General features: G+C 51.1%; 2 protein-coding genes across 5 annotated transcripts in view; both read left to right on the top strand.

The window, feature by feature from the left end:
* The first annotated feature begins 672 nt into the window (after positions 1 to 672).
* Positions 673 to 9,086, top strand: KPNA7 (karyopherin subunit alpha 7). The gene is made up of 10 exons (XM_040591701.1): positions 673 to 908; positions 1,638 to 1,772; positions 2,334 to 2,419; positions 3,802 to 4,070; positions 4,543 to 4,625; positions 5,696 to 5,959; positions 6,323 to 6,556; positions 6,901 to 7,083; positions 7,733 to 7,882; positions 8,936 to 9,086. Exons 1-10 carry the CDS (start codon positions 843 to 845, stop codon positions 9,014 to 9,016), a joined length of 1,551 nt encoding a protein of 516 aa, XP_040447635.1. The 5' UTR covers positions 673 to 842; the 3' UTR covers positions 9,017 to 9,086.
* A 5,197-nt stretch (positions 9,087 to 14,283) lies between these two features.
* SMURF1 (SMAD specific E3 ubiquitin protein ligase 1) overlaps positions 14,284 to 21,452 on the top strand; it is a 47,490-nt gene continuing 40,321 nt past the window's right edge. For all 4 annotated transcript variants that reach the window (XM_040590856.1, XM_040590855.1, XM_040590854.1 and 1 more), the window contains exon 1: positions 14,284 to 14,511. In XM_040590856.1, the coding sequence (XP_040446790.1) occupies positions 14,457 to 14,511 (55 nt within the window). In that variant the 5' untranslated portion in view covers positions 14,284 to 14,456. The remainder of the gene's footprint in view (positions 14,512 to 21,452) is intronic.

Here is a 21,452-nt window from a genome sequence, read left to right as displayed (position 1 = left end):
CACAGCCTGGCTTTAGGGAGCCCTTGGTGGTGTCTGGCTGCTCTGAAAACATCTTGACTCCTGCTGGGTGGAAGCCTGGCACTCTCTGACAAAAGCTGCTTGAAGGGCTGCTCTTGGCCTTACTTGTGTGTATGCCTGTGGCTCTTACTAGGAGAGGCTTAGAAATTGTTTTCACATGTCCCTATTTAAAGTCTTTCGGCTGATAATCCTTACTGGTAGCTGGGTTTCCAGGAGAGCTCTTTATGTAGTTGAACTTGGTTACTTCATGCTACTGCATGTGACTTTGTCTTTCCTAGTGGGGGGGGCCCAGTGTGGAAAGCTGGGCTGTGTAGTGGGGTGAGTAAGTAGGCTTGGATGTAGCTGCTTGTCCTTAAATCAGACCTTAAGCTGGTGATTTTGGAGGGAAGACACCTTGCCAGGTTTGGGCTGTGTGTCTAAGTAAACCTAAGAGCCCTGGGAGCAGAACTGGTGGAAGGTGGTGTTCCCGTAACTGTGGGAAGTGGGGGGGGTCTGCCATCCTTGTGGGATTACAGCAGCCACTGTGACTCTTGTAGCCTGGCATTAAGTGGTAGTTTGTGCTTATGTTTAGTTCGGTGGCTCAGCGGCAGCGTGTGAGGATCCTGCTGAGCTCTACCTAGGGCAGGGGACCTCCAGCATCTCCCTTGCCAGGGGTTGGGGAGCAGGATATGTGTGGCCCAGGCTGTTGGGGGAGTGTGGGGGTCCCAGACCCCTCTGTGGGTGGAGGTGGATATTGCTGTGTAGTTGTGACCTGACCCTGTTCTGTCCTGAACCTCAAAAGCACACAAAGGGTTTCAGCTGGCACCTCTCTCAAACCTGCCAAGATGTCATTCATGAACGAGCGCAGTGAGCGGATGAAGATGTTCAAGAACAAGGGCAAGGACTTGGCCGTAAGTACCTACCCGTGCATCCCCTTTGGGCAGCAGCAGAGCCCACTGGGGGGTTGCCTGATGGCAGCAGCTGATGTAAAGGCTTCTGAAGTGCAATTGCCCCCCTCCCCCCCCCCCCCCCAATCTACCTGCTTAAGCAGATGGTTGGACAAGATGACCTCTGGAGGTCCCTTCCAACCGTAGCCATTCTGTACAGGGCAGCAAAGCCGGGGCTGGCTTTGCTAGCAGGGGTGCTCAGTTAGCTTTTTGAGCTGTGGTGTGGAGCTGGGCTGTGAGGAGTGTGGTGGCAGAGGCAGGGGGAACACGAGTTTTGGGCGGGTGACTCAGAGCTGTGCTGGGGAAGGGAGATGGTTCAGTGCCAGCCTGCTGGGTTCTCGGCAGCAGTTATCTCTGCAGAGAGGGGGCTGCTATGAGATGTCAGACCATGGGATCTGTCAGCTTGCTTTAAGCCAGTAGAGGAGATGAGGGTTTGCCTTTCAGGTTCAGCAAATCTACTTTTAAAAAAACACCCACTGGTTGCTGGTTCACCCAGCAGCCTGTGTCCCTGGGAGGCACAAAGTGAGAGGCTTTACTTGGTCCCATCTCCTATGGCCTGGGGGGTTGTGGTTGATGTTGGTGCTCTGCACCCCTTGTGTAGGAAACTTGGGGCAGAGGGTTGCAGAGATGAGCTCCTTGGGGAACTGGGTGATGCAGACACTGGTGGCATTGGTGCCTTTCTCTCCTTGCCAGGCCCTGCGGAGGCAAAGGATGGAGGTGAGCACTGAGCTGCGAAAGGCCAAGAAGAATGACCAGATCCTGAAGCGCAGGAGTATTTCATTCAGTCTCACGGAGAAGAGTCTTTCTCCAGAAGACACAGGCAATGAGGTGAGTGCTGGGTGCTCTGCACCTGGGCAGGATCAGTGCCATGGCTTGTGCAGTAGGTATCATCTGCTACTTGGACCGCTACCAAGCCCAGTTTGGGTGACCTGGGTTAAATAGCCAGTGCTGCTCCTGATCGCCATCCCCGGCACTGGAGTGTTTCAGAATGCCTAACCTTTTTCTGTAGGTTTTTTTTTTTGCATGGAGGTGGTGTCCGTTGTGGCTTCCCTCGATGTCAGGTCGAACAGGCTGGTGCTCCAGCTTGCTGGGAGCTGGCGGGGCTCCCGTCTGGTTCCCTGTGCACTGAGGGGTAATTACTGAGCTCGTAGGCCCATTATGGTGTGTCAGTGACTCTTTCCATGCTTGATTATAAGGATTAGTTGCCTTGAAGGCTTTTGTGGATTCTCTTCCTCTGCCTCATCTCGAAACTGCATTGCATAAAGAGTAGACACTGCTTAGATATGAAGTGGTGACTGACTCGGGTCTAGACAGCTGATTGACTGCAGAGATTAAACTGGAGGGAGCCCTGGTTTGCTGTCTGACTCTGAATCATTCCCTGTGACACAGATTATTCAGCTGTCCTGGGAGGAAATCGTTGAAGCCCTGAGTGGGAGCAACACCAAGCTGCAGCTGCAAGCCACACAGGCCACCAGGTATGCTGCCTGGCTACTCCTCACTGGCAGGGAGGTGGCCGATGGAGCTGCGGTGGGTCTTGCTGGCAGAAAGCACTTCTTTCTGTTTGAAGAGATGACAAAGGAGCCTGGTAACCCAAACTGCCCTGAGGAACCTCAGCTGGTGACTGCTCTGTGTGCCTTGCTTGGCTCTGGGCAGTCCTGTGGCAGGGACCTGTGTGGTTGAACCAAGGGGGTTGGCTGTGGCTCCTGGAGCTGCCGCCTGTGCTGGGATCACACTGAATTCCACATGAAAACAAGTGCCGAAGGCTTGGGCAGAACAAGGGCTGGTGAGCTTGGCTCTGTAAGGGTCAGTGCTGAGCAGGGCTGTCCCCACCTGGGTGGGGGCAGGAAAGATCACAGGGTGCCATCATTCCCCAGCTGGCAACAGGGCTGTCTCCTGAGGGTCCAGGAGAGGCTGCATTGCTGCTGGTGCTTCCTTGGCTGTCCTGATCTGCCCATGTGCTGGGGGACTGGCTCTGTTTGCAGTGGCTGTAGATCTGTCTGCTCATGGTGAGCAGATCAAAAGCTTTGCTCCCTTAACTGGTCTTAACTGGGGGATGGCCAGAGTAGACCCTTCTTCAAGGAGCAAGTCACAACTGGCTCCCTAATCTGCTGTAGTTGGCGTGGAGCTGACTTTCTGCCTGCCCAAAGTGCCCTGGTGGCCTACCAAGCCATGGAGGGCCACCATCTGCAGCACTGACACAGCCCTGAGCTGTGGGTTTGCACCTCAGCGCTGCCAGCACTCACAAACCAGGCTTGGAAGCAGATCAGCTGAAAATTTCTTTTTCTGGCTTTCTTGGATTCAGTCAATGCCCTGATCCCATCTCCCTGGCAGCTCCACACACTTCTGTGCATGTGTGAGGTGGGGAACAGCAGTGGGGAGTCGGTGATTCTTGGGGCTTAGCTGGAAAAGTGGTCTGTGGAGCTTCATTTTAAATGCGAGCTCTGTTCTGCGCAGGGCTGGGCAGTGCTCCTGAGGCAGGGAGCAGCAGAGGCAGCCTTGCAGGCTGTAAGAGAACAAATTGCAGACACCAAACTTTCACTGTCTGAAACTCCTGCAAGGTGGGGAGCATGGAATTGTGTTGTCATGGTCCCAAAAGGATGTGTGAAGTACTGCGCTCTAACAGAAACCCTGCTGTTGCTTCAGCATCTTTTTTAGACCTGTCTTCTGCAGAAGCCTCTCTATGGCAACTCCTCTGCCAGAGGGTTTGCTGACATGAGATGCTGAACTAGCACATCTTGGGGGGTGGGGGGAATGCTGCCCTTGCAAGCCACAACCTTGTACCTGCTCTGGTTATGGTTGATTATGCTACCACAGAGGGTTTCTCATGGCAGGCTGTGCTGTGTCCTCTCTCTCACAGGAGAATGCTGTCCAGGCAGAATGACCCTCCTATCAATCAGATCATCAGGCTGGGGATCATCCCCAGGCTGGTTGAATTCCTGACCTACGCTGACAATGCTCCTCTGCAGTTTGAGGCAGCCTGGGCACTGACTAACATTGCCTCGGGCACCTCTGAGCACACCAAGGTGGTGGTGGAAGCAGGTGCCATCCCAGCCTTCATCTCCCTCCTGTCCTCCCCACACATGCACATCAGCGAGCAGTCCGTGTGGGCACTGGGCAACATCGCAGGTAGGCAGAGGTCCCCAGGCCTGGGCTCAGGGGCAGACAGAGGAGCCTGTGCTGGGCGGCTAAATACATTGGTGTTCCTCAAGACAGCCTGGTGTCCCTGCAGCTTTGCCTCCAAGCTGCTGCACCTATTGAAACCCCCTCCACGTGGCCTGGCAGCCTCAGAGACCATGTTGCTTTGGCCAAAATCCTCTTGCAGAACCAAAGTACAAGGCTCCATCCTGCTGGAATGGTGTAACCTGCTGATGTTCTCAGTAGGGAGAGCAGAATGGGTCATGTCTGGCTGGCCTGCCATGAAGCAGCCACTGTGGCACTCCAGTCTACCTCCCCACCTGGAAACACTTAATGGTGTGTGGCTGGTGAGGGAGCCTGGCCACCCAGCCCTGGTCTGTGCCTGCAGGTCTGATTGCTCTTTGATATTGATGGTCCTGTGACTTGGGCAGATGCCATGAACAACCCTTTTTCATCTGTACAGGCGATGGTCCTCTATACAGAGATGCTCTTATCAGATGCAATGTGATTCCTCCCTTGCTGGCTCTGGTGTCACCTTCAATTCCAGTAAATAACCTTCATTTTCTTAGCTTAACACTCTTAATCACTTGGGTAATGGGTGAATGGTTTACAAGCCAGATGATGGAGCACAATAAGCTGTCTGTGTAGCTGAATGAGACCCTGTCCTAAACTGCTTTTGATGACCCTGCCTCTCAGCTACATACAAAGCTGGGGGTGCCAAGCAGGCTGTCTTAAGGTGATGTGATGTCTTCTAGTCTTATCTTTCCTATTCTGCTTCAGCTATCTCAGGTTAGGAACAAGATGAAAAGGGTACAAGGTAGACGTGCATATGCATGTGGAAGGGCTGAACTTGCCCTTCAAGCTTCCTCCTGGTACTTTTGGGGCAGCTCTAAACTGCTGGATCTGTGGCTTATCTCTGCCCTTCTGCAGTGGTGCCTGCCCCACTGCTTTCTTGGTCTCTGGAGGAGAAGGTCCTTCTCCTTACACCTTTTCCAGTCCACCTTATCCTTCTCTTGAGGGCTGTAACAGCAGTACCAATGCTTCCAGATTTTCCGTCCCTGGGTGGGGTGGAAGCTGTATGCTTTCTGTAGGCATAGCTATGGCCTCTTAGGCTAGTGTTAAGAAAACATTCTCCAGGCCTTCTGTGAGTTTATATTGCAAGATGTTCTTGGGGGGGGGGGGGGGGGGGGGGGGGGGGGGAAATGACCAACAAATTACCTTTTTGTCTGAATGCTGCAACTTAAACCCTTGAGCTGCCCTACTCCAGAATGAGCAGCTCGTTCTGATTGATGCTATATTAAAAACCAAATTCCTGACTGTCTGAAGAATCTCTGTAATCTGTCCAAGGAACCAGAAAATAAGCTGTTTGCTACCTTTTGTTACAGTAGCTTGTCACACCACTAGAGCTTAAGTTATTGTAACTCAATACTGGGGAGGGAGGGGATGAATCCATTGTCTTAGTCACTTATCTGTTTAATCTCCCTTCTTCAAATAAGCCTCAGTCCTCAAGAAGGCTCTTCTGAATACGTCCCTGAGCTGTAGGGATCAGATCAAGGGTGCTGCCTCTTCCTCACCTGTTAATGCAGTAAGGATCTTACACCTCCCTTGTGTTTCAGATTGGGTTCCTGAGGAACATCACATGGACACTATCAAACCTCTGTAGGAACAAGAACCCCTACCCTTCCCTGGATGCGGTGAAGCAGATACTGCCAGTCCTCGTCTGCCTCATACAACATGAGGACAAGGATGTAATTTCTGACTCCTGCTGGGCCATTTCCTATCTGACTGACGGCTCCAATGACCGCATCCAAATTGTGGTGGATACAGGGATTCTCCCGAGGCTGGTGGAACTCATGTCCAGCCTGGAGCTGATTATTATGGTAGGAAACTATTGGCAACCTCCAGTCTCTGGTCTGTTAACGTAGGAATGTCTGTGGAGAGGGAAGGCATGTCTTACTTGTCACTGACTCTGTGGCAAGTGTCGTCTGCCTCCTCAGACTGCAGTTTGGATTGTGTTTGTCAAGCCAGTGCTCCATTCCAGCTTGCGGTGGCTGCCAGGCTAGATAGAAACCGTAAAGCTGCTTAGAGCAAAACAGGAGGACGATAGGTCTGTAAATGCAACATAATCACCCACGATGCTTTCCTTATTTGAAGGATCAAGCACTTAGTGAGGGATCTTGCTGGACTTTCTGGCACATAGCCCTTGAGGTAAGGATTCTCCTCATCTTTTAATCTCCGTCTAGACTCCAGCTCTCCGTGCCATTGGGAATGTAGTCACAGGGACTGATGAGCAGACCCAGGCAGCTATCGACGCTGGCGTCTTGGCTGTCCTGCGTGGTTTCCTGCAACATGGAAAGTCAACTATACAGAAGGAAGCCGCGTGGGCGCTCAGTAACATCGCGGCAGGGCCTTCCCAGCAGATCCAACAACTCATCACCTGTGGGTTATTGCCACCTCTGCTGGAGCTGCTCGATAAGGTAAGGGAGGGATGCAGTGCTGCACATGGCTGCTGTGGAAGCCATGCTGGGATTCATGAGGTCTGTGATGCCTCATCTGTGAAGCGCTCAGCATGTGCCCAAGGGCTACCTGAGCAGTCTGCTGCAAAGCTGTTGAGATCCTTGGAGCAGCCTGGTCACTACGCCCGCATGAAAGGGTGGTTTGGAGCTGCTCTTGGCAGCTCTGCCAGGGTCCACCCATCACTCAGTCCTGGGGAAGGTGGGTCAGCCCAAACAGAAGGCAAGGGCAATGGCTGCCCTCACCTGACACTGATGTTAGAGGGGTGCTAAAGCTTGGGAAAGACCTCACGGTGCTGCTCTTCCAGGGAGACTTCAAAGCTCAGAAGGAAGCTGTGTGGGTAGTGGCCAACTTCACAACAGGAGGCACAACTGAGCAGGTGGTGGAGCTCATCCGGGCTGGGGTCCTCAAACCTCTGCTCAACCTGCTCCTGGCCAGAGACAGCAAAACTATCCTGGTCATCCTGGATACCATTTCAAATATCTTCTCGGTAAGATCTCTTCTCTTGCATTCCTTCTCCAAAAGAGCAGCGAGGTGTGGGTGGAATGCTCACACTGCGTGGTTAGAGCAGCAGCTGCTAATCTTGCAGGAATAAGAAGTAGACTTCATGTTGTCTGACGCTCTTGGGTTGTCCAAAGGGCTTGGCAAGATTAAGTTCCCAAAATGTTCCTCTTCACCTCCAGTGACTTTAGCCTCCTTCTGGAAAGGATAAGAGGTTACGTATTAATCCCTAAGCTGGACAAAGGTGAAGGTCTTGCAGAAATGCAGCTGCAGAGGAACCAGGTGGCCCCAGGGGTGCTGCCAGCTGGCGTCTGTGTGCCTGCTTCTTGTGGCACCTTTGACCCAGTGAAATGGCTTCTGCAAATGAAATAGGTGACAGGTCACCCCTGCTGCTTCTCAGATGTCACAGAGTAGGGCTTGGCTAGCTTCTTGGGTTGGCAGCCAAGCTGCTGTGCAGTAATCCCGGCAGGGACTGATGTTTCATAGACAAAATAGTCACATCCCTGGGACCAGGTAGGGCCCATAAATGCAGGGTCTGTGGTCCTTTGACTTGCAAGATCAGGGTCTTACAGTAAAGACCATCTCAGACATCTTACTGATAAGTTATATTTTTCCTGCTTGATTATCTGATGTTACAGGTAGCTGAGAAGCTGGGAGAGACAGAAAGGTTGTGTCTCCTGGTGGAAGAGCTTGATGGTCTGGAGAAAATTGAAGCCTTGCAAACCCATGAAAACAATATGGTCTACCAAGCTGCACTGAAAATCATAGAGAAATACTTTTCTGGTGAGGTACGTGAGCTCTTGCTGTCTCTCATCTGAAAACACAAAGCTATTACACACTGGAACAAAGCACATCCTTCAAGGATGCTGAGAGGTTTCTAGAGGAGACCTCTACATGACCAGAGTAGTCCTTGCAGCTTGTTCCAGTTGCTTCTAAAGGCCTGTAAAATCTCAGAGTTGTCAGCTGATGAGTTGCATAAGAGATATGGCTGCCTTGATAGCATCTTGCTGCTGGAATTTAAACTGGCATCAGTAACTGGAGTTACTGCAGTGGCTGGTATGAATACCAAATGTGGAGAAGTTTCCTCCTTTGGAGCTGAGCTAGCTTGTCATTATGAATGGAAGCCTCTTACTCTGCTGATAATCCAAATGCAACCTGAGCATGGTTACTTGACCCTTCTCATGCTAACAAACTTATGGAAAAAAGGCTAGGACACCAGCTAGCAGTTGCAAGTGTCCCGTGACTGTCACAGATGCTATGCTCAGTTCTGGTCTTAGTCTCACAGATGGGGAAACATCAGGGAAGAGGCTTAGCAGTCTGGCAGATCTCAGAGCTGAGGTTCAAGTCTAGATGTGAACTGCAGCAGCAGGGAGCAAACGTCTGTTGTAGTCCTTTGCCCAGAACAGGGTCTGCAGGGTGTCCCTGGGAGGGTGTGGAGGGAGCTCTCCTCCACACCACCACCCGCCGGAGGGGTGGGATGCAAATGAAACGGCTCTCCAGAGCAGTCCTGGCTTGTTGCTGCTCCAAGCAGGCATTTCACTTGAGAGGGTTCTGCCACTAGCCACTCTTCCACCTCTGGTGTCTGAGCCTGTAGCCTTGGCCACTCTGAGGTTCAGGGATGCTGCAGGTTCAGTGTGCTGTGAAGAACAGGAGGACATGGGCTGTCTGTTACCTCTCTATTAGCCAAGTTGATCTTAAGGGCTTATTACAGCAGCAGAACTTCTTTAAAACAAGAATAAAATGGTGAGCTGCTGTAAAAAGCTTCAGGCAAGCTCTGGTGCAGATGCTCAGGTTTATTAAGACGCAGAAGCCTTAACTGATGGCTATTTACTTCCTTGTAGGAATTTCCAGATCTGCAGCCTCAGACTAGTGAAGATGGGCTGTATCACTTCTCAGTGAAGAAGCAGAACTTTCACTTCTGAAGCTGAAGCACTATATAGCTCTGAGCTGGTGGGTGTAGGTGTCTTGGTAGAGCTGAGACATCCAAACCCAGAGAAGCAAAGATGCTGTCTTTATTTTTTACTTTTGAAACTTGTCAATAAACTGCATTGCTGGCTTTGTACTTCTTGGTTTGTTTGGGTTTTTTTCTCTCAGAAGCTGCTCTTGCTAACTTTTTTTCTATAGTGTCTTAAGGCCCTGCAGAGGTGTATTGGAGCTCCTAGGCATGTTTTCTGGGTGGCAGTGCAGCCAGCCAGAAACTTTCTGCTAACTGCATCAGGCTGCTGGGGAGCAGCATGCTACCCCGCATCCACCTGCCTCACAGGGCTGGTGCTGGGCCTTCTAGGCTGGACTTGGAGTGGGTGAAGCAGCTCTGAGCAGCTGTTCAAGAGGATTTTGCCCTTCTGCAGGTGAAACCACCTCTGTGTGAGAGAAGATCCTTCTAGCAGAGAAGGAAACCCACTGGGGCAGGTGGGTCACTGTCTCCCTGGTGTGTGCTATTCCACCCTGCCCTGGCTTCAGTGGGGACAGCCAACTTTAGTAGCTGGTGCAGTGATGTGCTTTGGATTTAGTGTGAGAACAAGGTTGATGGCATGCTGATGTTTTTTGGTTGTTGCTAGGTAATCTTTACACTAAGAGAAGGACTTCTTAGTTTCTCAGGCCCTGCCAGTGTGAAGGCTGGTGGGTTGTGGGAAATGGGGAGAGACCCAGCCAGGACAGCTGACCCAAACTTTGTGTGTAGCCAAAGGGATGTTCCATACCATATGGTGTCATGCTGAGTATATAAGCTAGGGAAAGAAGGAGAAGGGGGGACATCTGGCATTATGGCATTTGTCTTCTTGAGTCACAGTTAAGTGGCGGAGCCTGGCTTTCCTGGAGGTGGCTGAATGCCTGTTGATGGAAGCGGTGCATGAATTCCTTGTTCTAGCTTTGCTTATGAGCATGGCTTTTGCTTTACCTATTGAACTGTCTGTATCTCAACCTGTGACTTTTCTCACCTTTACTTTTCTGATCCTCTTCCCCCATCCCCCTGTGGGGACAGTGAGAGAGTACCTGTGTGGTGCTTGGCTGCCAGATGGGGTTAAGCTGTGACACCCCCGTGGAAGCACCAGAGTCTGGGTTCAGGAGCTTCTGTGTGAGCGCTGCTTCTGGGGCAGCAAGGCTGTTGGAGGTAACTATTGCAGTGGGAGCAATTCACCTCCTGCTGCAGCTTCCCAGATGCTATCCCACCAGCCTGGAGCCCACTGATCTGGCTCTGCCTAAAGCTGTTGTTTAATACTAAGGACCTGTATTTCAGGTTTCCATTGCATGTCGCTGCTCCTTGCTGGGAAGTCCTCCCTCTCTCCAGGCCCTCCAGCTCTGGTGTCTAGCTGTAGGCTGAGCAGGAGGTGACAACGGATTTCATGTGGCTCTCAAGCCCAGCTTGCAGCAAGCGCTGGTGCCCTGTGTCCGTCCCTGCAGCTATACATACTGCTCTGCTAGCAGATGCATTGCACAAACGTTATGTGCTGCAGGTTGCTGCTCCATCCTTGTATCATTGATGGCTTGTGGAAGGTTCTACTAGGACTCTTCAGCCCCTAGGGTTTGAAGCTATCTCATAGGCTTTGCTCCATGCAAGGTGGAGGTAGCAGCACCCTCCTTCCTTCTCTGGGGCTCTGACTCTTCAAAATGACCCTGGGGTGGGGTCAGGGCTTTGCTTCCTCAGATGCAGTGGGAGGTGATGTGACAGGTAGCTTAATCTGAAGGGAAAATCTTCTCTCCAGGAAGCAGAACCTCTTCCTCCGCCCTGGCTCTGTTCCTCAGAGGATTTATGCATTTCTCCTCCAGGCCACCTAGGAAAGAGGGAGTCTGGTTGCACTTCATGCCCTGCAAGGAGGTGTGCAGCCCTGGTTGTGTGTGCCAGAGCTGGGTGTCACTTATTTAATATTAAAATGCTGGAACTGGTGAATCACAAAGTGCTTCCTGGGTTTTATTTCTTGGATCCAAAGCTGTGTACTTAAAACTGTGATAAAGCAATGCCTGAACACGCAGCTGAAACGAGCGCCTGTGAAAATCCGTTGTTAGTGCCCACGGGTTAACACGAAGGGCTCGGGCCGGGCTGTGGTACCTTCTCGTTGCTGATGAGGCTGCTGTGGCATCTGGGAACGGTCAGATTTCACTAGGTAAAACAAATCTGAGGCAGGTGCTTCCTCAGTGTAAATGGAGATGCAGACCGGAGCTCAGGTCCATGCAGCCGCCCTGACTTTGGACTGTGGTCCAGCACAGGGCATCCCACGTGGCTTTTGCCACGGTCAGGCAGGGCTATCCCTTACAGGTGCTCATGCAGCAGGGTTGCTGTTTGCTGATGCTCTGCTGACTAAAAGCAAGCTAAAAGGAGAAAGGGCAAAGCTATTTGACTTTTTTCCTGCTTTTCTGCATGTGCTGGACATAAATCTGCAGTAGTGGTGTTACACAGAGCCCTGGGACCCACCGCTGTCTCCTTAAGCTGCAATAAAATATTGTTCCTGTAGCCCTGAATGCAATGGAGAGGAGAACTTGCCCCTTTTCTTAAGAGTGTCAGTATGTGCCTGCTGTCCCACACCGCAGGGCAAGCGAAGCAGGGGAGGTGTTTGGGGAGGTACTGCTGCTGTCTGCCATGGTGGCCAGGGAACTGGATCCAGTGCCTGCCAGAATGGCGATGCTGCTGGGCTGTACCTGCCTGCTGCTGCGTCGTGGGTGTGTGGGCAACCTACAGGCATCTGCTTGCCCGGTTAATTGGAGCCGTTCTTTGATCACTGCCAGCTCTGGCTCTCCTGCCCAGGGCGCAGGCAGTAGCTGCCGTGGCAATTTTGGCTCTGGTGCTCTGTGCTGGGGGACTGGGGCCACCCACTCCTGATGGGATGGAGCATCCATGGGGACCAGCAAGGGTGAGATGCTACTGTGCTGCTTCCCCAGAGCAGCATAACCTCCCTCAAGAGATGCACAAAAAAAGTAGCTTTTCTAATTAAAGCATCTTGTCCTGGCCCCAGAGGAGCATGGTGATGGCTGTTTGGTCCCCACGTCACAGGAGAGCTGGAAAAGGTGCTGCCAGTGCCCGTAGTGGCCTCTTTGCCCTGAATTAGGACCCAATTCATTTATGCAGATGGGGCAGGTCTCTTCTAAAACACTTTTACGCCTAATTGTTTTGCACCACCACAGGCGCTCCCCACAGCCTCCCTGGTACCGTACAGACTGGTTACCCGGGTCTGGCTTCGCAGGAGTGGGTGCAAGGGGCGTTCTGTGGGGGTCCCAGGGGCGGCACAACCAGAGCTACAGTGCTGGAAATGGCTGGTGAGACAGGAGAGGAGGTGGGAGCGATGGCTTTGGGTGAGCTCGGCTGGGCAGAAGGCAGGGGTCTGCCCTGGGAGAGCAGCATCACGGTGCGGGGACCAAGCCAGGTTAGCGCTGTGGGGCAGGGGAAGGCTGGGGAGGGGGATTTTAAAGAAGAATTTGGCTGGGAAAAAGCACCGGCCAAGCTTCCAGGTCTGCTGCTGCGCCTGATGCTTGGTCATAAATTGTTGAGTCTTTCTCCTCTTCCCCATCCCTATTTTGCTTTCTCCCTGGAGTGCATGGGGAAAGGCTTTTTCCTCCTCTTGCTCCCGGGAAGGGGTGGGCAGAGCGGAGCAATAAAAGCTGGGTAGTTACCGCTGAGCCGGGTAGTTACCGCTGAGCCGGGTCGTTAGTTACCGCTTGTGCCGGGCCGTGGGTACCCTGGGCATGCTCCAGCGCAGCCACCCAGCCTCAGCCACTTGGTGTGAAGCAAGGCTGTCCCCAAGGCTGTCCCCCATACAGGGAGCCCGGAGGATGCTCGTGCGTCTGGAGGGGTTCAGGATTTAGGGATTTTTCCAGGGAACGCCATTTGATTTCTGGTGGGAGTGAGAGGGCTGGTTTATGGGATGGTTTGGGGTTTCTCTTTGGCAGTTCATTAGAGGGCCCCTATGTACTCCCACCGCCACCCTGCATGTCACCTCTATGCCACCCCATGCATGCCACGTCCTCTCCATGGCACAGCCATGTCACCCCCATGCCATCTTCCATGCCACTCCCACGCACCCCTCTGCACCCTATGTCACCATATATGCCACCCATATGCACCCTGGCTGCCCTGTGCCACCTTCCATGCCAGCCCATGTATCCCACATACCCTCCATGCCACGCTCCACGTCACCCCGTGCCATCTTCCATGGCACCCTGTGCACCCTGCATGTCACCCCCACATGCGACTGTACACTCCCACATGCCACCCCTGCTGCCACCCTGCGTGTCACCCCTGAGAACACCTATTCACCCCCACTGCCATCCTGCATGTCACCCCTATGCCACCTTTCATGCCACCCTGTGCACTCCACGTCCCCTCCATGCCACAGCCATGTCACCCCCATGCCATTTTCCATGCCACCCCCAGGCACCCCTGTGCACCCTGCATGTCACCTTGCATGTCACCCCCATAATACCACCATACACGCTCCATGCCACCCCTGCTGCCACCCTGTGTGTCACCCCCAAGGGCCTGTATTCACCACCCTGCACCCCCGTGCCACCCAGTGTCACCCCTTTGTCACCTTCCATGCCACACCATGCACCCCACATACCCTCCATGCCACCCCATGCCATCTTCCATGGCACCCTGTGCACCCTGCATGTCACTCCCACATGCCACTGTACACTCACCATGCCACCCCCGTGCCACCCTGTGTCACCCCTATACCACCTTCCATGCCACTCCCAGGCACCCCTGTGCACCCTATATGTCACCTTGCATGTCACCCCCATATACCACCATACACGCTTCATGCCACCCCTGCTGCCACCCTGCATGTCACCCTCAAGGGCCCCTATTCACCCCCGTGCCACCCTGAGTGTCACCCCTGGGCCACCTTCCATGCCACCCCACATCCCTCCATGCCACAGCCGTGTTACCCCCATGCCACCTTCCCTGCCACCCCCACGCCACCCCCACGTCACACCCCGTGTCACCCCATGCCACCCCTCCACGCCACTCCCCAGCACCCCTGGAAGCCCTCATGTCCCCTCTACGCCACCCCCAGTCCCCCCCGTCGCCAGGGGGCGCTCCCCTCCTCCCCGAGCCTGGCAGCCAGCGCATGCGCCCTCCCCACTCCTCGACCTTCCCATAATGGCGGCTGAGGGGGCCCCGCGCGGCGCTGCGTGCTGACGTCACACTCCGCGTCGTGCGCGGGGCGGGGCGGGGGCGGGGCCAGCGCTCTCCGCGGCCGGGCCGGGCCGGGCGGGCGCGTCGGGCTGAGGCGGCTGAGGCGAACGGCGGATCGCGGAGGCCCGGGGGCTCAACGGCATCGCCACGAACGGGCGGGCCCGCATGGGGGGGTTGCGTAGAGCCGCCGGTTGATCTCGGCGCTGTTGCTGCCGCCGTCGCCTTTTTTCGGCGCGATGTCGAATCCCGGTACCCGCCGGAACGGCTCCAGCATCAAGATCCGCCTCACAGGTAACGGGGCGGCGGCGATGGCGGGGTGTCCCCCCCCCCTCTCACTACATCGCCTGGGGCCCGGCTCCCCCTCCCCTCACGCCGACAGGCCGGGGAGGGGGCGGCCGCCCCCTCCCCGGCCTGTCGGCGTGAGGGGAGGGGGAGCCGGGCCCAAGGCGGGGGGGGGGGGGGAGGGAGGGGGGGGGCAGCGGCGTGAGGGCAGGCCGAGGCGGCGGCGACCGAGCTCCCCTCCTTACCTAACTTTTATCAGCCTTTTTTTACTCCCCCTTCCATCTCCGTGGCCAGGCTGAGCCGTTCTTCAATCCTATTTATTTATATTTTTTTCCTGTCCCCCGTCCCCCCCGCCCCGGTGTGGACTCCCCCGGCTGCTTCAGCCCTCTGGGGCTGACACAAATTGGGGGGGGGGGGAGGCTTTTGGAGGGAGGGAGGGAGGGGGTGTCCCAGCAGGCCAGGGCACCCTGTTCCTTCCTGGGGTCTCTTCTGTACATTTCCCCCATGGGGGGGGTCCCTGTGACACCACACACACCAGCGCCCTGCTGCTTGCTGGGGTCTCTTCTGCACCTTCCCTGTGTGGGGGGATGTCCCTGTGACACCCCCCAGCAGCCCAGGGCATCCTGCCCTTCCTGGGGTCTCTTCAATACATTCCCCCATGGAGGGGGGAATCCCTGTGACACCATGCACACCAGCACCATGCTGCTTGCCGGGGTCTCTTCTGCACTTTCCCTGTGTGTGTGGGGGGGTGTCCCTGTGACTCCCCCCAGCAGCCCAGGGCATACAGCCCTTCCTGGGGTCTTTTCTCTGCCTTCCCATAGGGAGGGCCTTGTGTCCACCCCTTCCAGCAAGCCAGAGCACCTTGCTCCTTCCTGGGGTCTCTTCTGCACCTTCCTTTGGGGGGGGGGGGGGGGGCTGTCCCTGTGTAACAGCCCCACACACACACTTTCCAGCAAGCCGGACCACCCTGCCCCTTTCTGGGGTCTCCTCTGCACCTTCCCCTGGAGGAGATCCAGGGACACCTCTCCCACAGGCTGCGTTCCAGCGAAGCCTTCCATAATGTGCCTTGCTTTGCTTTAGTTAATAAATCCCCCTCAGCCTTCCATGTGCCAAGGAGGAGAACTTGGTTGCTAGTGAGGAAGCATGCGTTTAGTTGTTTTTAGCTTTTTTTTTTTTTATAGTGGTTTGGTTTTTTGGTGGGGTTTTTTTCCCCCTTCTTCCTCACAACTTGCTCTCACCTGGCAAATTGTGCATTCAACTTCTGAAGCTCCTTCCCCGAGTAAGAGGTGATGCCAGAAGCAGTATGTGTCGTGCCTTCTTACGAGGCCTCAGCGAGGGTGCATGTATGGATAAGCCAATTTATGTTGCACCCTGAAAGATCTGGATTAAGACTTCTGGAAGCTGCTCCGGTTGATGCTGAGACTGCTGCTTTAATGGGAAGAGACATAGTTTCTGCTTTTTGAGACTGCTGTATGAATTATTAATAAATAAGGTCCAATTCGGTCTTTCAAAGGCAACAGGTGGATGCTTGGAGATCTCTTGGGCTGAAGGAGCCACGGTGCTACTCTGGGTCACTGGTATTGATCTGTATAGAGCTCTTTCTGTGGGTGCATAAAACATTGTCAAATAATGAGAAAACGGCGCTAGTTAAACTTCAGTTACAGGTTAACTTGCTTCTGGCATATAACGCAATCAGTCAGAAGCAGCTCTTCAGAAAAAATCCTGGTTTTCTTTTAATCCTTTTTTTTTGATTCTGCACTGCTTGTGCTTTAGAGGACCAAAGTTTGTGAGGATAATGTAAATCTGAAAATCCTTTTCTTGGACGTGACAAGGCTGAAAATATTTTTAGGTCGTATAGATGATGTTTGATCTGAAATTAGTTTTGTGGTGATGTATACTAAATGTCAACTCAGTCATTAATGTGGCTTATTTTTATGCAAGTCAGTCAATAAAAATGTGAGTAAAGTCACTTGCGCCGTGGTCATAGCCCTTCTTCTGAGCTGGAGGATATCATTTAAATAACAGAGAAGCTGTTGGTTTTAATTTGAAAGAATGAATGCTGCATCAAAATGCTTTTTTACTTTTAGCATGCACTAGTCTACTTCTCATTGTCCTAGCTCAGAACATTTTCTAGAAGAGGCTGAAGTTTCAGTTTATTGAGCAACTTTGTGCATTTAATTTTTTTTTCCTCTCCTTTTTTAATTGTATTGAGGAAATCTGCCTGTTCAAACACATCTTCTGTTTTTACAAGCGGGAAATCTGGGTAGTGTGACAAAAATTGCTGTATTGAAAAAAAAAATTGCTTTGGGAGGGGTTTAGCTTTAGAATCATTAGGCAATGCTGTATTCTTGGCTTTGCTGGAGACTAGTGTGCTGACTTTACCTGTTTCAAATAGCTGTAGTTAGTGTGGCTTTTGTTTTCTCATCTGTTTCGCTATAGGGAGATTTGTGCAGATTTAAATCAAGAGAGAGGACCTCTTTTGTTATGATTTACTACCTGCGTTGTGTTTCCTGTGATTAGAAACCTTTTTACATTTTGCACTACTGAAAATAGCTGTGTAAATACCACTTAGTCCAAAGATGCTTGTAAGCCTTACTTTAGTGGTAGAATCTTTCATGCTTTTTTAAAGACATAATTTTTTTTTTCCTTCCTATATTGGAAAGGTATCTGTAGTAGCAGAGTGTTGGGATCATTTAATGTGAATATATCTAAAAGCTGTGGATCCTCTGATGATTATCAGAAATGATCTTCCAGCTTACACAGAATGGTGTCAGTCCTGTCACATTACAGACCGTAACAAAGTAAAATGTCAAATAATGGATCCTGTTTGGAAATATATAAACAGAACCCAAACATCAGCAAGTAAGTTGGATGGTAGGTTACTATGGCTTTGTGTCCTATGGATCTCAAATATGCTAATCTCTTGTCGTATTTCAGTTTCTCCAAAAGCCTGTTCTTATTTCCATGGAGGCTTTCACCACTGCTGGTGTAGGAGTGGCCTTGTCTCTTGCTGCTTGGAGCAGTAGGCAAAGTGTGGTAAAACTTATTGTTAAATCTGTGGTCTCCTCATGTCTGTACTGTCATCAGAGCAGTGCAAGGGTGGCAGAATTACCGAAACAGGGATGGAAATAATGAAGAGGTAATTGTGTGTCTGCTCAAAAAGTCTGTTTGGGGTTCTGCTGGGTCAGGGAGGAACATGATCCACAGGCCAGGGGACCTTCGTGGAGCACGTGTCTCTTTTTTACTGACGTGCTTCTCTGAAACCTTTGTTTTCTGCTGCAGTCACTGCTCCCTGGGGAAGTTCCAAAGGGTTCATCATCTCCAAGTCTTACATATGTCTTGCTCGTACTGTTATATCACCCTGAAGTACTCGGGGAAAATTGCAGTCTCATTGTGCTGGGTATCAGAGACATTCCTATTCCAGGTAGCTTGCAGGTGAAGGTTGCAAATGGAATTGGAAAGCAGTGAAGAAGTGCACTAAACATGTAACTTTTCCACCAAAAAAAGCTGCAAGTTGTGTTTTGGCTTCATCAGTATGGGCTTTTTCAGCAGGGTCTCAGCTGAGGTGTTACAAGCTTGCTGGCTTCTGGTGCCTTTGTGCAACCAAGAAAAGATTGGGAAGGAAAAGGTGCTAGTTTAAACTTTATGGATCACTTCATAGACGGAGCAGGCAGGGGGAAGGATCTCCTGCATCAGGTCAGATGGCCATGTCAAGGACTGATGGCGAAGCCAGTTTCTGTAACAGAACGGCCGGAGTCAGTATAACAGAATACAAGTAATTGTCTCCAAGCATCTCATTTAGCTGCAGTTCACAGTACTTGAGTATAAAAATGCATTCCTCCTTGGCAGACCTGCCCTGGGAGGGTGCTGGGCTGCTGGTGCTGGTTGTTGCAGCTTTGGAAGGAGGGTGTGGGTGAGAGCCCTCCCATGTGTGAGGGGGAGGAAAGTGCGTGCCAAAAGCATTGGGGAGGAGTGAGGAAGATGATGGGCAAGCGGGCAGTTTCTGTGAGGTCAGGGGAAGGGCTGGAGGGGATTTCTAGGTGACAAGTATGATTCCTGTGAAAAGATGGTGGTGCTTAGCAGTAGCAAAGAAATGGAAACAGGTAATGCAGACAAGCATCTTGAACGCCACTTTCAGTTCGCTGTAGTCAGCACAGTTTAGGGAAGTCCCATCCACAAAACCTGACCAGTTAGTAGCTGGTAAATGGGTGGCTTCGGGTCTTTTTGCAGATATGCATTTGTAATTTAAGAAATACATAAAAGAATACAGCGACTTGAAGGAGAAAATAAAATATTACATTACCTTAAGAGCAGTGTTCGCATAGGATTGTTATAAAGGCACAGGTTAAAATGTGTCACAAATGTGAGTATGTTTTGCTTCCCTTTCTTGACTGATGTATTGCTCATTGCGGCAAAGTTAACCGACTGATCAATAGCAACACTAATATTGGTGACCTGGACAGTTTTATGTCCAATGTTCAGAAACAATGACTACCTGTTTAGGGATCTCTAGATCAGATGTCGTAAATACTTCATAGATAGCTGTAGTTTTATGGTCGTACATTAGAAAGGCTGCAGGTTACAGGCTGCAAGTGTTGGTGCAAGAAGGCAGAAACAGCTGGCTGCTCAGCCCAGCCTGCCTTGGCAGTTGGAATTTAATATTGAGCCGGTTTCATGCAATGAGGAACATGGTGGGAAGCAGTAGTTTAGTAGCTCCAAATTTATTTTGCATGGTAATCTGGGAGTATGTCGAAATCTATGTCTGGTTATTTTCCTCTGGTAAGGATTTTCTCTACTCCGCGTCTTCTGGGAGCAGGTTGCCTGGTTGTGGTTGGAGTGCTGGGCTGGGACTCGCCACTGAGCTTCGCCGCACATTTCCTGCGCGATGCTGAGCAAGGCGCTTAATCTCTCTGCCTCTTCCCCATTTGTGTTAGGAAGTAGCAGTGTTTTCGTGAAGGTAAATTTACAGCCGTTCAGGGTCCCTTGTGTAGGGATGGCAAAGAGGCTTGGGGCATACAGCTATGGGGACTTTAACAACAACAACAACAAAAATCTTGCTTTCATGGGGGGAAGTGGAAAGCGCAGCCTTTGCAGCCAGCCAGCTGGCATCTTTGGGCTGCCGGAGCAGGAATCCAAAGAGCAGCCTCTTCCTCTGGGCAGGCGATGGGTAGCGAGTCTCCTTTTTTGTTTCTCCCAGTAAGTCAAAACTGTGCCAGCACCATTGTCCTGGTGGAAGTAAATTAAATCTCCAAAAGGAGTTTGTTTGAATATCCCCCTCAGGCAGGGAAAGTAGAAACAATAACTACTTTATTCCTAACTTGAAACTTTCTTTTCTCAAATTGAATGTCTTCATATAAAGAAATGCAATTTGGGATGTGCTTGTGCAGTTACCTAATGATTTCTTCTTTTTTATTCCATACTACCCAGCAGTCTAAGAACAGTTGTCTCATCGGTTTCCTTAAACAGTTTTATCACATTTCTAAAATTTTGTAGCATCATACTTTCTCTTTGTGTTGCAAAATTGCACATCAATTCTGGGATAATTTTTAGTGTTTCCAATTTCTCAGCGAGGAAGTCGATTTTTTTTCACTGTGATGTTATCTATGCTGGGTAGCTGCTGTCAGTAAGACAGCTCGGAGGCTGCTAAAACTGCCACTGTAAATAAAGATAAACGAGCCCCCTTGGCTGTTTCTGTAGCTGGCTGAAGGTGTGCTTGGTGGGTCGCAGGATGAAGCAACACTGCATGGAAATAACATCCGCGTGTGGTGGAGGTTTACCTGGATTGCTGCCCAACTTGAAGCCGGTCCAGTTGACATGCTTAACGTTGGATTAATCTGGTTAGATTACTTGCTGCTATTTATGGTTCTACAGCTAACTACTCGCTCAGCTGCCTTGTTGGTTTGGGCCGTGTTGGTTGAGGCAGCATGATAGGGCAGAGTGGTCTGGAAAAGATGCAATTAAGTCAGTTGATGTATACACAGCAGAGTAACTCATTTAAGACTAGAGTGATGAGAATATTAAAAAAAAAAGGCTAGAAGAGACAGTTCCATCTGCCATTTTTTTCCTAAATTAAGAATTTAATCTTTTTTGTTATGTTTTCCTATTATGATTCCTCTGGAAATGGTCAAAATATTACTGTGAAAAGGACCAAATTCTGGAGTGTCATTAAAAGCTTTTACCTGTATTAGTACTTTGATGTTTTTCATGAAAACTGATGCTGATTGATTCTTCCAGGGTAAAACAAGCTGTTACTGAAAATGGTTTGTTCTTTCCTATACCAGCAGTTGCGGGGAGACTCAGCAAGATCTTGAGTCTTGAGATACTTGTTGACAACGACCACGTTGTTTCTTCTGTCGTGGATCTGTTTAGGTTTTAGTGTATGCCTGTGTTGAGGTCCCACGTATTGTCCATCAAGGACAGAACTACAGTTGATTGACTTCCAGCTATTTTTACCTTGGTATCATCTCACCTTCTTTAGCATGTCTATTGGAAAGCCCAAAATAAGCATGCAGGTCGTCAACATCAAGCACTCCTGTTATGGCTGGTGGTGAGGAGGCTGTGCTGCTTCCAGATTATGATGTTTCAGGTGCTTACAAATGAGTTCCTGCAGATACTGCTGCAGTAACTCAATGTGTTATCTCCTTGCTAGTCTGCTGACCCCCATTGGCAAATTTGTCACCCACCGCAGGAAAACTAATGGAAGAAAACCTGTGCTCGCACTTTAGCTGCTTCAGTGCAAATTCAGCTTTCCTGTGTAAGTCTAGCTCAAGAATTTAAACCAAGATGCTGGACCTTGGAAAGCTGAGGTGTGTGCATGTAGCCTTCTGTTAGGATTTGATTTTGGGAGAGAAAAACAGAAACAAGAGAGATTTCTTAAACCACAAAGCAAGCTTTGCTAGAGCTTGTTTACTAGTATAGATCAATTTACGAAAGATTTATTTAAGTATTAA

Source organism: Falco naumanni, chromosome 4 (assembly GCF_017639655.2).
Source record: "Falco naumanni isolate bFalNau1 chromosome 4, bFalNau1.pat, whole genome shotgun sequence".
Lineage (NCBI taxonomy): Eukaryota > Metazoa > Chordata > Aves > Falconiformes > Falconidae > Falco > Falco naumanni.
Note: the sequence above shows the minus strand (reverse complement) of the source record. Positions and strands in the feature narration are given on the sequence as shown.